The sequence below is a fragment of the Macrobrachium rosenbergii genome, chromosome 58 (genome assembly GCF_040412425.1).
Source record: "Macrobrachium rosenbergii isolate ZJJX-2024 chromosome 58, ASM4041242v1, whole genome shotgun sequence".
NCBI classification, from domain to species: Eukaryota; Metazoa; Arthropoda; class Malacostraca; order Decapoda; family Palaemonidae; genus Macrobrachium; species Macrobrachium rosenbergii.
This window is the reverse complement of record NC_089798.1, coordinates 20,032,840-20,045,412: the sequence shown is the minus strand read 5'-3', so window position 1 is coordinate 20,045,412 and position 12,573 is coordinate 20,032,840. Positions and strand designations below refer to the sequence as shown.

The 12,573-nt window shown below is 52.8% G+C and overlaps 2 protein-coding genes across 5 annotated transcripts in view; one reads left to right on the top strand and one right to left on the bottom strand.

Moving 5' to 3' along the window:
- Positions 1 to 6,099, bottom strand: part of LOC136837222 (uncharacterized) — a 29,528-nt gene extending 23,429 nt beyond the window's left edge. Inside the window, exon 1 of the mRNA XM_067101906.1 lies at positions 5,961 to 6,099. Within this exon, the coding sequence (XP_066958007.1) occupies positions 5,961 to 5,967 (7 nt within the window). The 5' untranslated portion in view covers positions 5,968 to 6,099. The remainder of the gene's footprint in view (positions 1 to 5,960) is intronic.
- Positions 6,030 to 12,573, top strand: part of LOC136837221 (protein GUCD1) — a 147,183-nt gene continuing 140,639 nt past the window's right edge. The window contains exon 1 of one of the 4 annotated variants that reach the window (XM_067101901.1): positions 6,030 to 6,139. In XM_067101901.1, the coding sequence (XP_066958002.1) occupies positions 6,072 to 6,139 (68 nt within the window). In that variant the 5' untranslated portion in view covers positions 6,030 to 6,071. Of the gene's footprint in view, positions 6,140 to 6,277; positions 6,784 to 12,573 lie in introns of those variants that run through there. The other 3 variants (XM_067101902.1, XM_067101903.1, XM_067101904.1) reach the window with 3 other exon arrangements.

Genomic DNA, 12,573 nt, shown 5'->3' with positions numbered 1-12,573 from the left:
TTCTGTATGGACGTATAAGAGGTGCAAAAGAAACGAGCAGGTAAAAGTGAACTGCTGATTTATTCAAGGTCCAGGCGGTTTATATAGCGGCAGACTGGCGTCGAGCCGCGGAAGACAATGGAAGCAAGGGTGACCTGAGGTCGATAACAATTAATAATAAATACAGCGAACGAGTACAATTTACAATGTAAAAATAGACACAATTAAAGTTGAATACAATCTTGATGCCTGCAAAAGAAGAAATACATGGTACATAATTGATGGACAGATAAATAATTACATGCACAGTTTAAACGATTGAATTTACGTGACCTGGCCCGTCAAGTGTGACGAGTTGTAGGCACAAAAAAAATGGGCTGTCATCAAAGAAAACTTGCTCAGCAGGGACTTTACAAATAACATGATCAGCAGAGACTGTACAACATGACTTTACAAATACTCCCCCCAAGACGTAGGTAATGTCTGATTACTGTAGTCGGCGTATCTGCTGGGGCGTTGAAGGGTGCCCTGGCTGCATGAGGACAACGGAGGGACGTCCTGTGCGTGAGGGTGGCTGATTGCGGGTGTGGGCGGCCTTTTCTGGGGGTGGCCGCGTGCCCGCTTCTTGTGAGGGCCTGGTTGCAGCGGTGGCTGCGCTGGCGGAGGGTGCGGTGTGCTGACGGCTGTGTCCTCCTCCAGGAGGGCGGGCTTGACCCGGTTGATTGACACCCAATCGTTCCTCCCATGAAGTGCGAGCAGGAATGCCTTGCTGTTCCGTTCCAGCACGTGGAAGGGCCCCCTGTAGGGCCTGGTCAGTGGTGGGCAGACGGCGTCATCCCTGACGAAGACGTGGGTAGTGGAGGCCAGCCTGGGTGGCGTGAAGGTGGCCGACCTGTCGGTATATGTCCTCTTGCAGGGGGCGAACTTGCCGACAATTTCGTGAAGGCTCTGGACCGATGGGTTATGGCAATCCTGTCACTAGCTCGCCCGGGACCACAACGGCTCGCTGTAGGTTTTCTTGGCTGCGGACGGGGTGCCATCGGCCCTGGGGGTGGTTCTCAACCCGAGGAGGACCCACGGCAGCTGGCACTTCCAGTCCTTGGCGGTACAGCGGGCCATAAGGGACGCTTTCAGGGACCTGTGAAAATGCTCGACCAAGCCGTTGGCGGCTGGGTTGAGGGCCGTGGTGGTGTGATGAGCTGTCCCCAGCAGCTGGGCCAGGGCGGACCACAATTCGGACAGGAAGGCGGGGTCCCTGTCGGTTGTGATGTGGTCAGGGACGCCGAAGCGGCTGATCCAGCTGGAGAGCAGGGCCTCGGTGCATGTGCTGGCGGTGGCTTCTTGCATTGGCGTGGCTTCGGGCCATTTTGTTGAGTGGTCTACCACTGTCAGGATATATCTGGACCCGCCTGACGGGGGAAGGGGCCTGAAGACGCCAATGTGCACATGGCCGAAACGCTGCCCTGGCTGTGGGAACTCCCTACCCCAGATTTGGTGTGCCGCCCCACCTTGCTGGTTTGGCAATGCAGGCACTGTCTCGCCCAGGTCCTCGTGTCCTTCTGCACTCCTTGCCAGACGAACTTCTCTGACAGCAGCTTGGCTGTCGTCCTGCCGGAGGGGTGTGACAGGCGGTGGATGGTGTCCAATACCTGGCGGCAGCGGGAGGCTGGCACTAGGGGGCGGGGCTGACTGGTGCTGACGTCGCAGAGGAGATTTGGGCCCCCAGGGGGCGAGGGGCACGTCCCTCCACTTTAGGGACGTGATGGCGGTGCAGTAGGCTGGGGTCTCTGGGTCGGCGGCCTGCTCCCTGGTGAGGCCTTCATAGTTGATCCCCAGCTGCACCACGTTCAGCTCGACTCTGGAGAGGGCATCCGCCACAGGGTTCTTCCTGCCGGGGAGGTACTTGACGGAGCAGGTGAACTCGACAATGGCCGAGAGATGCCACTGCTGCCTGGAGGACCACGCGTCCCCTTGCTTGGTGAAGGCATGGACCAGCGGTTGGTGGTCCGTATAGATTTTGAAGGGCGTGCCCTCCAGGAGGAACTTGAAGTGCCGGACTGCACGGTACGCTGCGCAGAGTTCCCTGTCGAAGGTGCTGTAGCGGGCCTCTGCGGGGTTGAACTTCTTGCTGAAGAAGGCGATGGGCTGGGGAGCACCGTTGATGACCTGCTCCAGGACAGCACCACAGGCGACGTTGCTGGCGTCCGTTGTCAGCTGGAGGGGGGCACTGGGATCCTGGTGGGCCAAGCCTGTTGCCTCGGTGAGGGCAGCCTTCGTCAGGGAGAAGGTCTGCTGCTGGCTGGGTCCCCACAACAAGGATTTTGGTCGGCCTCTCAGGGTCTCCGTCAAAGGGGTCGTGGTGTGTGCGATCCCGGGGATGAACCTCCTGTAGTAGTTCACCATCCCGAGAAATTCTTGGACGGCCTTGACGGAGGTGGGGACGGGGAACCTGTTGATGGCTGCAACTTTGGATGTGAGCGAACGGACGCCATCTGGGGATACCTCGTGGCCCAGGAAGTCGGCCTTCTGTACGCTGAAGATGCAATTGTCAAAGCGTACGACGAGGCCGTTCGCCTGCAGGCGCTGCAGGACTGCCCGGATGTGTTTCTGGTGCTCCTTGTGGGACCTGGAAAATATAAGGATATCATCTACGTAGCAGATGCAGAACTTTAGGTCCCTCAGGATGCTGTCCATGAGCCGCTGGAAAGTCGCCCCTGCATTCCTCAGGCCAAATGTAGAGAAGGCGAAGACGTACGACCTGAAAGGCGTGATGATGGCAGTCTTTGGTATGTCTTCTGGCGCGACCGGTACCTGAAAATAGGATTTCAAGAGATCCAACTTAGTAAATATTTTGGCCCCGTGGAAGGAGGCCATGAGGTCCTGCATGTTCGGCAGGGGATAATGGTTAGGTTCCATTGCAAGGTTGAGCCACCTGTAGTCACTGCAGGGTCTCCAGTAGCTGTCGGTTTCTGCACCACGTGGAGGGGGGAGGCCCACGGGCTGGAGGCCTTCTTGCAGATTCCCATCCGTTCCATTTCGGCAAAGGCGTTCTTGGCCTCCTGAAGGCGTCGAGGGGGAAGCCTCCGGAACTTCCCATGTGCCGGTGGCCCCTTTGTTTTTATGTGGTGATATATTCCATGTTTGGCTGGGGCCCCGGACTTTTGGCGGAGCTCGGGCCTGAACACATCAGGGAACTCCGTCAGCAGCTGCGAGTACTGGTGGGGGGCGGCAGAGCAGATGGTGGGCGCCTTGGGTCCCGTTGCCAATGGGAGGGACTGGCAGGAGTCTGTATCGAGGAAATCCGCACTCAGGAGCGGGGTCCTAACGTTCGCGACGACGAAGTCCCAGGAGTACCTCCGGCCAAGGATGGAGATCGACAGGGGCCTGGTTCTGTAGGAGAGGATGGGGGACCTGTTGGTGGCCGTCAGGGAGGCAGCCAGGTCCGGTTCACGCTTGCGGTCCTCTCTAGATGCCGGGAAGATTGTTTTAACGGCCCCCATGTTGACCAGCATCATCCTGCCAGAGACGGTGTCGTGGACGTAGAAACCTACTGGTTCTGGGCCCCTGGGTTCTTCTGCTGCCATGGCAGCCTGTCCTGCTGGCCGCCGCCTCCCCCATTTTTTGAATGGGTGAATGAACAGGGCGCCAGGCAGTTCCGGGCATCCTTGCCGAACCGCCTGTGGCAGTGGCAAAGACCCAGGGAATGCCACCTGTTGGGAGGCGCTGGGCGCCTCCTGGTGATGGCGTTGACCTCTTCCTCTGCGCCCTCCTCCTGCTGGATGGTGCTGACTGGGAGTGTGGGCGCTGGTACCCGCTTTGTTGCCTTCACAGAGTCTGTCAAGTGCTGTGCTGAGCGGATCAGGGCTTCGAGGGGCATCGCGTAGGGCTCCGGGATTTGTGTGTGGACCTCCGGGAGGAGCTGACGGAGGAGGATCTCCCGCGACAGGCTTATTTCGTGCTTCTTTTTACTGCCGTCGGTGTCTGGGATGGTGAGGAGGTCTCGGATCATGCCCCATGACTCCATGACACTCTGATCCTGCCGCAGGTTGATGGCGAGGTCGAGGGCGCAGGCGGCCCGCTCAGCAACCAGCAGGGAGCATGTCACGAGGAGGGTTTTCTTCAGGAGGTGGTAGGTAAGGGGGCATGCGTCAGACACCTATGGGATGAGCTTACTGTAGATCTCCTCTGGCAGGGTGTTGAGTACTATATCCGGCTGCAGCACCTCGTCATTAAGATCCGCAATCCTGAACTGGCTCTCGGCCCTGTAGAGCCACGCCGATGGATTCCCCTGCATGAACAGTGGCAGCTTTATGGACAGGGCGGCCCTGGATTGGCCTGCCAGACTGGGGAGAGTGCGGGGCGTGGGCAGGGGTGTGGAGGAGCGTGAGAGCCTCGTTGCGGGGACAGGCGCGGGTGATATGGGAGGGAGGTAGACCTCTGAATCCGCGAGGTCAGCGGTTAACTGAACGAGGGAAGGGATGTCCGCGTCCACACTCGCTCTTTGCCCTCTTATATGGAGTAGGGTACTCGTGTCAAAACGCACTTGGGAGCACGCTGTGTGAGTCCATTAATGACACTGGTGATTTTGCCAACGAGAGTCAGCACGCCCAAACGCTGGTTCAGCGCCGTGATTAGTCCGCTAAGGGCGTGAGTAAGCTCCTGAAGCCAAGACTGAGTCGCTGTATGGGTCCGCTAATGGCTTTGGGAGTCACTCAGGGGTCACCACTATAAGAGGTGCAAAAGAAACGAGCAGGTAAAAGTGAACTGCTGATTTATTCAAGGTCCAGGCGGTTTATATAGCGGCAGACTGGCGTCGAGCCGCGGAAGACAATGGAAGCAAGGGTGACCTGAGGTCGATAACAATTAATAATAAATACAGCGAACGAGTACAATTTACAATGTAAAAATAGTCACAATTAAAGTTGAATACAATCTTGATGCCTGCAAAAGAAGTCATACACAGTACATAATTGATGGACAGATAAATAATTACATGCACAGTTTAAACGATTGAATTTACGTGACCTGGCCCATCAAGTGTGGCGAATTGTAGGTACAAAGAAAATGGGCCGTCATCAAAGAAAACTTGCTCAGCAGGGACTTTACAAATAACATGATCAACAGAGACTGTACAGTACAACATGACTTTACAGACGCAGCGGGGGACCTCGGGTCGCCCGCTACCTTTCCGTCCGCTTTTTGTTTTATAAAAACCTGTTGAGAATAATAAAGGTTACGGGCTGCTCTAGGAGCAAGAACCCGTGCTGGCACAAGGCCAGCTAAATCTGAAACAACAACATAATAAAGGATCAGTCTCTCTTTTGACATTTCTCTTGAACCTCACAACTAAAGTTCCATGTGGAGTTGAGATAATGATGAAAAGGAAATGGAGATAGTTTGGACATGTACTTCGCACAATCGTTGGGAGAATTGTACATGATGGTGTCTGTTGAACTACTGTGGGGACCGGACCTGAGTTAGAAGACCCGGATCTACTTGGGCGAGAGCTATGAGAAAGGAAACTATAATGAATGAAGATTTGAGGATGACAACGCACAGTAGAGACACGGGTGACGGAATTTCACAGAAAGTGTTTGTGTCACGCAGCGTTGGAGGCGATGTGGATGATGATTAAAATAAATAAGGTAGAAAGGAAAGCTTAAACCAGCAACGATAACTTACAATCCTAATATGCAGCTGTACTGATTACCAAGTAGCGATAATTATTAAGCTGACACAATTGTGCACAACAACAGTTTAGTTCCCATCAACGAAAGTTTTGAATTGCGTTACTTTCTTCACCATACCTATTTGCACACTTCTCTGTGAGCTTGCTTTTAAAAGATATCAAAACGGTATGATCAGAAAAACGTGCATGCTCATTCGTAGTCTGTGAACAGGATTTTTTCTTTTAATGAAAGATAGCCTAACGTTATTACTGGCTCCCTAATCACTCAGCGTAAATGAGAATTTATACATACTTGACATACAGAAGTTTGGTGGTAGATTTATTCAATGGCGTTTTCTCAGTTTTTTAGCGAAATTCTTGGCGGACCAACAACTCTCTACACAGACCTAAGTGACACTGACGAATGACGATCAGGAAATCGACGGAAATACCAAACGATTCAGTTTATATTCGATTCCAAGAAGATCACGCGTAAGACATTAAAATTAAAATTCTGTCTAATACTGTCAGTTATACGAAAATTTAGTACATTTTTAAAATAAAAATAACAACTTTAAAACGGGTTAATGGTGCAACACCTCCTTAAGATCTATGACAGGAATTTACCTCAAAGTCTTTGCCACTTTAGTTGGATACGAATGTCGTGTAACAATGTAAACAATACTGGGGTCGTAACAAATTTATCTGCACTACGTATGATATTATTGAATGAGTATATACTGGAACCCCATGGAACCACATAGATATTATTAGTGAGTTGTTACTCTGTATATAACATTTAGAGAGAACAAGTTTTGAGAGACAATAGAAAGAGACGTCAGTTTTGGTAACTCCAATTTTTTTTTCAATTTTTTTTATCGCAGTGGAATGTATGTAAATTGTAAACAAACGACCTCTTGCTTATCAGTGGCAGTTCTATTTCATCTATAGGTATAGAGGAACAAATAGGTAACTTGCATTCTAGTTTTTTTTTATTTTGTATGATCTTCTGAAGATAAGATTTTGAGTGATGAACACAAGGAAACTGTGCAGGATATAGGCAGGGAAGGGAAGGCTACAGTACACCTCATACTTGGATTTTACGATGTCAATGTGCTATTTCGTCAGTCATTAGGGTACGCGAACGCACGGAGGAAAATGTAGGGTAGTTTAGAATATGTTCATGTAAAGATATTAAAACCCCGAGACCTGTCAGTCCAGATATTTCTGAACGTGGTTGATGGTGAGGAAATAATAAAATAGATACAGCCTAGGCTAACTATATATTTGCAATTTAACCATTGATTATTAAGCCTGATTTATTTTTGACAAATTTGATGGGTGTTTCCACAGTAAGCTAAATAGTTGGGTAACCCACTGCAACTCCCCATGTCTAGGCTAGTGACAATGGGAAACAATTTGGTAATTCTAAATATTAGCTCCGCACCTGTTTTTACCTTGGAAACTGGTTTTTTCTCCATTTTTATGGCTTCTGATAACGGAGGCGAGTTTGTTTGTTGGCGGCCAAGTTTCATTTGCCCCCTAAATCTACTCAACAGTAAAGGGGGACTGTGGGAATCCAGGATTCTGGGTGGGGGAAAACAGAGAAGTGGAGCGGACACGTTTACGTTATGGAGGTGCTAGCTGGAGGGGAAAACGAGAGGGATCCATATGCAAAAGGGAGGGAGTGGCTGAAAGGGTGGGGGTTAATGAGGCAGGGAGGGAGAAATTTCCTCGTGCCCCAAAAGCGGGCGTAAGTGGGGAGTGGTGCAAGAAGGGGGTGGGAGGTAGGTTGCAGAAGTGTAACCCTTGGGGTGGGGGGAGGGAGGAAACACTGCCCAGTAAGGGGGATGGGCACAAAGTGTGTGGCCGACAAAAAACAAACTTCACCAACTTTACCAGAAGCCGTAAAAATGGAGAAAAAACCAGTTTCCAAGGTAAAAACAAGGGCGGGAAGGCACTTAAAGCTGGCTGGCAGGAGTAACCTGGCAGGAAAAAACAATTGTTCCTACACAAATACAAACCCTTGGTCCTTTACATATGGGGGAATACTTTTGGCGTAGCTGAACTGGCTGCTAAAGACTTACAAGGCATGTGTTGGTATTACTACCAGCTGGGCATATGGTTGGTAACAGTGGGCAGCCCACAGTACCAACTGCCCAGCTTTACGAATTCACTTTACTTTCCGATGTCGTCTGAAGCGGACGTGTTTTCCTGATTCGCTGCTTGGACTTTTCTGGATGCTAAAGCTTCAACCTTTTCACGGTGTGTTTGTTCCTGTTTTCACTTTGGCTTGTTCCCCTGTATATCTGTGCATGCTTGTAATATGGATGATCTTTTACAAAACCATGACTTGGATAAGCCTGTGCGCTGGATTTGCCCTGGCAAGGATAAGAAATGTGGCGCCTTCCGTTGTAGTGCAGATTCTGACCTCACTCCCTTTGCTTAAAATGTCGTAAAGGGAGCAGTGACCCCCCTGATTGTATTGTTGATGACCTCTGTGATGAGTGAAGGCTTTGGTCTCCTGAGCAGTGGGATAGGTACTCTTGGAGGCCCAGATATAAACGGAAGAAATCTAAGGCGTTGGAGGGGCTGTCTTTGACTCCGATAGCTGTTAATCCTTCTCAGTCTTATCTGAGTCCCGATGGCCTTCCCTTACTACCCCTGACGGAATCTATCTCCGTCCCCTGTGTCTGCATCCACGGTCACAGAGGAGGTGAGATCGGTCGACCTAGCCTACACTCCTCTCAGTTCTCCCCCTCACCCAGAGTCCCTGATCCCTGGGTTAGGGGGGGACCCCTGCCCGCCTTTGTCTTCCTCACGTTTGGTTTCTGTGCCAGGTTTGATTCAGGCGTGGGAGTCGCTTGGGATGGTTGGCACTACTCGCACGGTGGATACTCTCATGACCACCACCATTACTGCTGTCCTGCCGAGGAGCATGGTAACTTCGGTGGGAACTCATCATGCATATGGTGTGGTTCCTACCCCCTACCATCTCAGTGTTGACGCTGGCCAGTCTGGTCTGTTCGGTCACTCCGCCACCTCCTGGCTACACTCTCATGCCTCCTGCCTAGCTTCCACCGTTACCTGCACCGTCTCTGGACTGCCCAGTGTTCCCTGCGTCACCTATTGTTCCTGCCAGTGGACACTGTCAGCACGAATCACCTCGGCCAGTTGCTCCTGCTGCTGTCCCTGCCCCAGTTTCCGTCGACCCCTGGGCTGTCTTCGGTAAACTGGGGGATGAAGTCTTGTCTCTGCTTGATAAGAAGAAGGAGAAGAAGAAGAAGCAAGCTCGTCAACCATCCCCATCTTTGTCTTCCTCTTCGTTATCGTCGTCATCGTTTTCGTCTTCGTCTACCTCTTCCCCTCCCTCTTCTAAGTCCAATTGGGCTGGGAAGGGGAGGGCAGTCCTTCCCCCCTCCAAGAAGACTTGTTCTTCTAAGGGGGCACAGTCCTCCCCTCGGGGAAGGACTACTTGTTCTCTCGCTGAGACAGGCACCTCGGTACCCCCCTCAGACGGTTCGGGGGCTTTGTCCTCCCGGACTAGTTCCGTTTTGGCGCCTCCCTAGCGTGTGTCGCCAAAGGCAAGGTCTCGTATGGGAGACCGCGCAGTCTCGACTCCCGTTACGAGTTCGAGCATGGAACGGGAGAAGGGGAAGAGCCTTCGGGCTTCTCCTCCACCCAAACCGTCGCCCTTGCCCAAATCAGACAAAGGTTTGTAAAGTCCCCGCTCAGCGGGTTTTCTGTAGTGAACCTCCCGTTTTCTATGGTGCCTTTCCCACAAGCTTAGGTCACTCCGGGGTCACCACTGTAAGAGGTGCAAAAAAGAGAGCAGGAGGACATGTACTGCTGGTTTATTAAGAAAGCAGGGTGCTTATAAAGCGGCGTGCGGACGTCATACAAAGGCATACAATAGGATACAGGTGACCCGAGGTCAATTGTTGTCAATGTGAAACAGGACAGATAAATACGAATAACATGTAAAGATAAAATTACAAGAATTGACACAATAATGTTCTGACACATGTACAACGTAAACAGGCACAAATGAATCAATAACAGATACGCATTTACATAGATAAAAATGTGGCTATTTAGCGTGACCTAAGCTTGTGGGAAAGGCACTGTAGAAAACAGGAGGTTCACCACAGAAAACCCGTTGAGCGGGGACTTTACAGGTTCGCCGGAGAGGGTGCCCAAGGACATCTCGTCCCCGAAGACATCGGGAGGAACCATGAAGGGGTCCCCGCAGCCTTCTTGGTCCGTTTCGACACCGAAGAAGGCCGGAACACGCCCGGATGATAGGGACAGCGGCCTCCAATCGGCAGTCCGCGCTCCTGCGTTGGTCTCCTCTGCACACCCCAGTGTAGTAGAGGCCCGTCCAGTGTTGGAGCGTGGATCGGCTGTGAGGAGACCGTCCCCTGATCGTCGTGATGGTCGCTCGCCCAGACAAGTAAGTCCGTCGAGGCCCTCTCACGATCCTCCACTGCGGGTTGGAAATTGTGAGGGGTCCGTCGCCTCCACTGGGTATACCAGCGGGAGCGACGGTAGTGTTCACTCTGTCTCTCCCACCCCCTCAACTTCGTCGGGATTTTCCGGGAGGAAACGGGGTCGGTAGGATTGCTGGGGCTGAGGTTCTTGGGCAATCAACTTCAGGCCCATCAGGCCCTCCCTCGCTCCAAGCGAGCGAGAGGTTGTATGCTTCTGTTGTGTGAGGCAGAGAGACGGGGTCTGTCTCGGGCTCTCCTGCGGGTGGGGCCTTTCCGGATGACCGTCTCTTGGGGGGTCCTCTTCCGAGAGATCTGGACACTCCAGAAATGCAGAGAGCTTTTGTAGAGGTCGTTGCGCTGATCTGTCTGCACAACGGTCCGGAGGAACCGTTTCCAGCTCCTTTGGAAGAACGATCGTCCAGGTTGGAGTAGTTCTACGTTTCCAAGAGGGAGCCCAAACCCTCTCTTGGTCTCCACACAGTCGTCTTCACTTTGCTCGACTCGTTCCAAGCTGTTACCTCCCCCTCTCCTGAGGCAGAAGAAGTACTACGTTCCATTGGAAGTTGCACTGCAGCAGAAGGTCGTGGAGCCAGGACTGACTCGTTTAGCGCCTGGTGCCACTTCGGCTCAGCTGACGGGAGAGCAGGCGCTTCTCTCGCAAGCTGAGCTGAACGCTTTGGAGGGTACGACTCTGTCTGTCCCCTAAGCGATCTCTTTGCTCGACAACTGGGCCTTCGTGTTGTCGAGAATTGCGTCTTCGTCTGGTGCTCAGAGCGAAGACCCGACCTTCAGGAGCCTTTGCCAGTCTGGGGGGAAGGCTATCTCCTTTATAACCCACCAGACGGCAAACCTCTGGGCGAACCTGGTACTGAAGAGAAGGGATGTGGTGTTATACCGGATCTTCAGATCAGTGGGCGCCGAAGCTGCAGTTTCTCTGCGCAATGGACCCATTCTGGACTACACCTTCCCCTTCCCCAGGGGAGAGGTGGATGCTGCGGTGGACAAGAGAAAGGCCGATGAACGCGACCGTCTTGTCCATCAGGCAGCGACGAAAGGTGTTGCGCAGCCCTCTCGTCCTGCAGCCTGGTCGGTGAACCAGGCTAGCACCCCATCCCCGAAGAAATCTGGTGCTTCGATGGGCGCAGAGGGTAAAGTCCAGTCCTCTGCCTCTTCGCCTCTGCGGAAGGAACCGCAAGGTCCCTTTCACCAACCTGTTCCCCCCAGGAGGAAAGGTAAGGCAAAGAAGAAGAGGGGAAGGGCTCACTAGGGACGGCGAGCCCCCTCAGATGCTGCCGTTGGTGGGGGTGTGCCTATCAAGCCACTGGGCAACGTGGCAGCGATACGGAGCGGAGACCTGGGTGGTGGATGTCCTCCAGGAGGGATATTCTCTACCCTTCGAGTCGCCGCCTCCCCTCACCAACACTCCAGTCCAGTTCCCATCTTATCTCCAAGACCCCCTGAAGAAACAGGCCCTTCTTCAGGAGGTCGAAACTATGTTGAGCAAGGGAGCCATTGAAGTCGTCGAGGATCGGTCCGCGGACTTCTACAGCAGGATCTTTCTTGTGGAGAAAGTTTCCGGCGGCTGGAGGCCAGTGGTTGACCTCTCTCCCCCGAATCGTTTCGTTCGCCAGACACGGTTCAAGATGGAGACAGTACGGACGGTGCTGTTGGCCATCAGGGAGGGCGACTTCATGCTGACGGTTGATTTGATGGATGCGTACTTCCAAGTGCCAGTTCATCCATTGTCTTGTCGGTACCTTCACTTTGTCCTCAACGGAGGGTCTATCAATTCAAGGTTCTCTGTTTTGGACTGTCGACCGCTCCGCAGCTGTTCATGAGAGTGTTCACCCTCATTTCAGTTTGGGCCCATTCTCGCGGGATACATCTACCGAGGTATCTTGACGATTGGTTGATCCTGGCAAGCTCCCGCTTGCAGTTGCTGCAGGACAGAGATCGTCTCCTCGAGCTGTGTCACGAACTAGGTGTCATGATCAACTTCTGGAAGTCGGATCTCACCCCCAAAAAGAGGACTCAGTATCTGGGCATGCTGATCGACACGGCAGCAAGCAGTCTTTCCTTCTCAGGCTTGGATCAGGACGTTCAGGAAGGTGGCGAGGCAGTTCCTGGCGCAACAGGACCAGCCAGCTCAACAGTGGCAAGTCGTGATCGGCCACCTGTCGTCCTTGGAGAAACTCGTTCCACACGGTCGGCTCCACCTTCGGTCTCTCCAGTGGAGACTGAGGGACTTCTGGGATCAGTCTCGGGATCCCCAGTTGGTTCTCGTCCCCATCTCTCAGGAGGTGAGGGACGATCTCGCCTGGTGGTTGGACGACAGAAACCTCTGCATAGGGACACCTGTCTTCTTGCCCTCGCCCTCTGGACATGCTTCTCTTTTCAGACGCATCGAGGGAAGGCTGAGGTGCACACCTGGAGGAG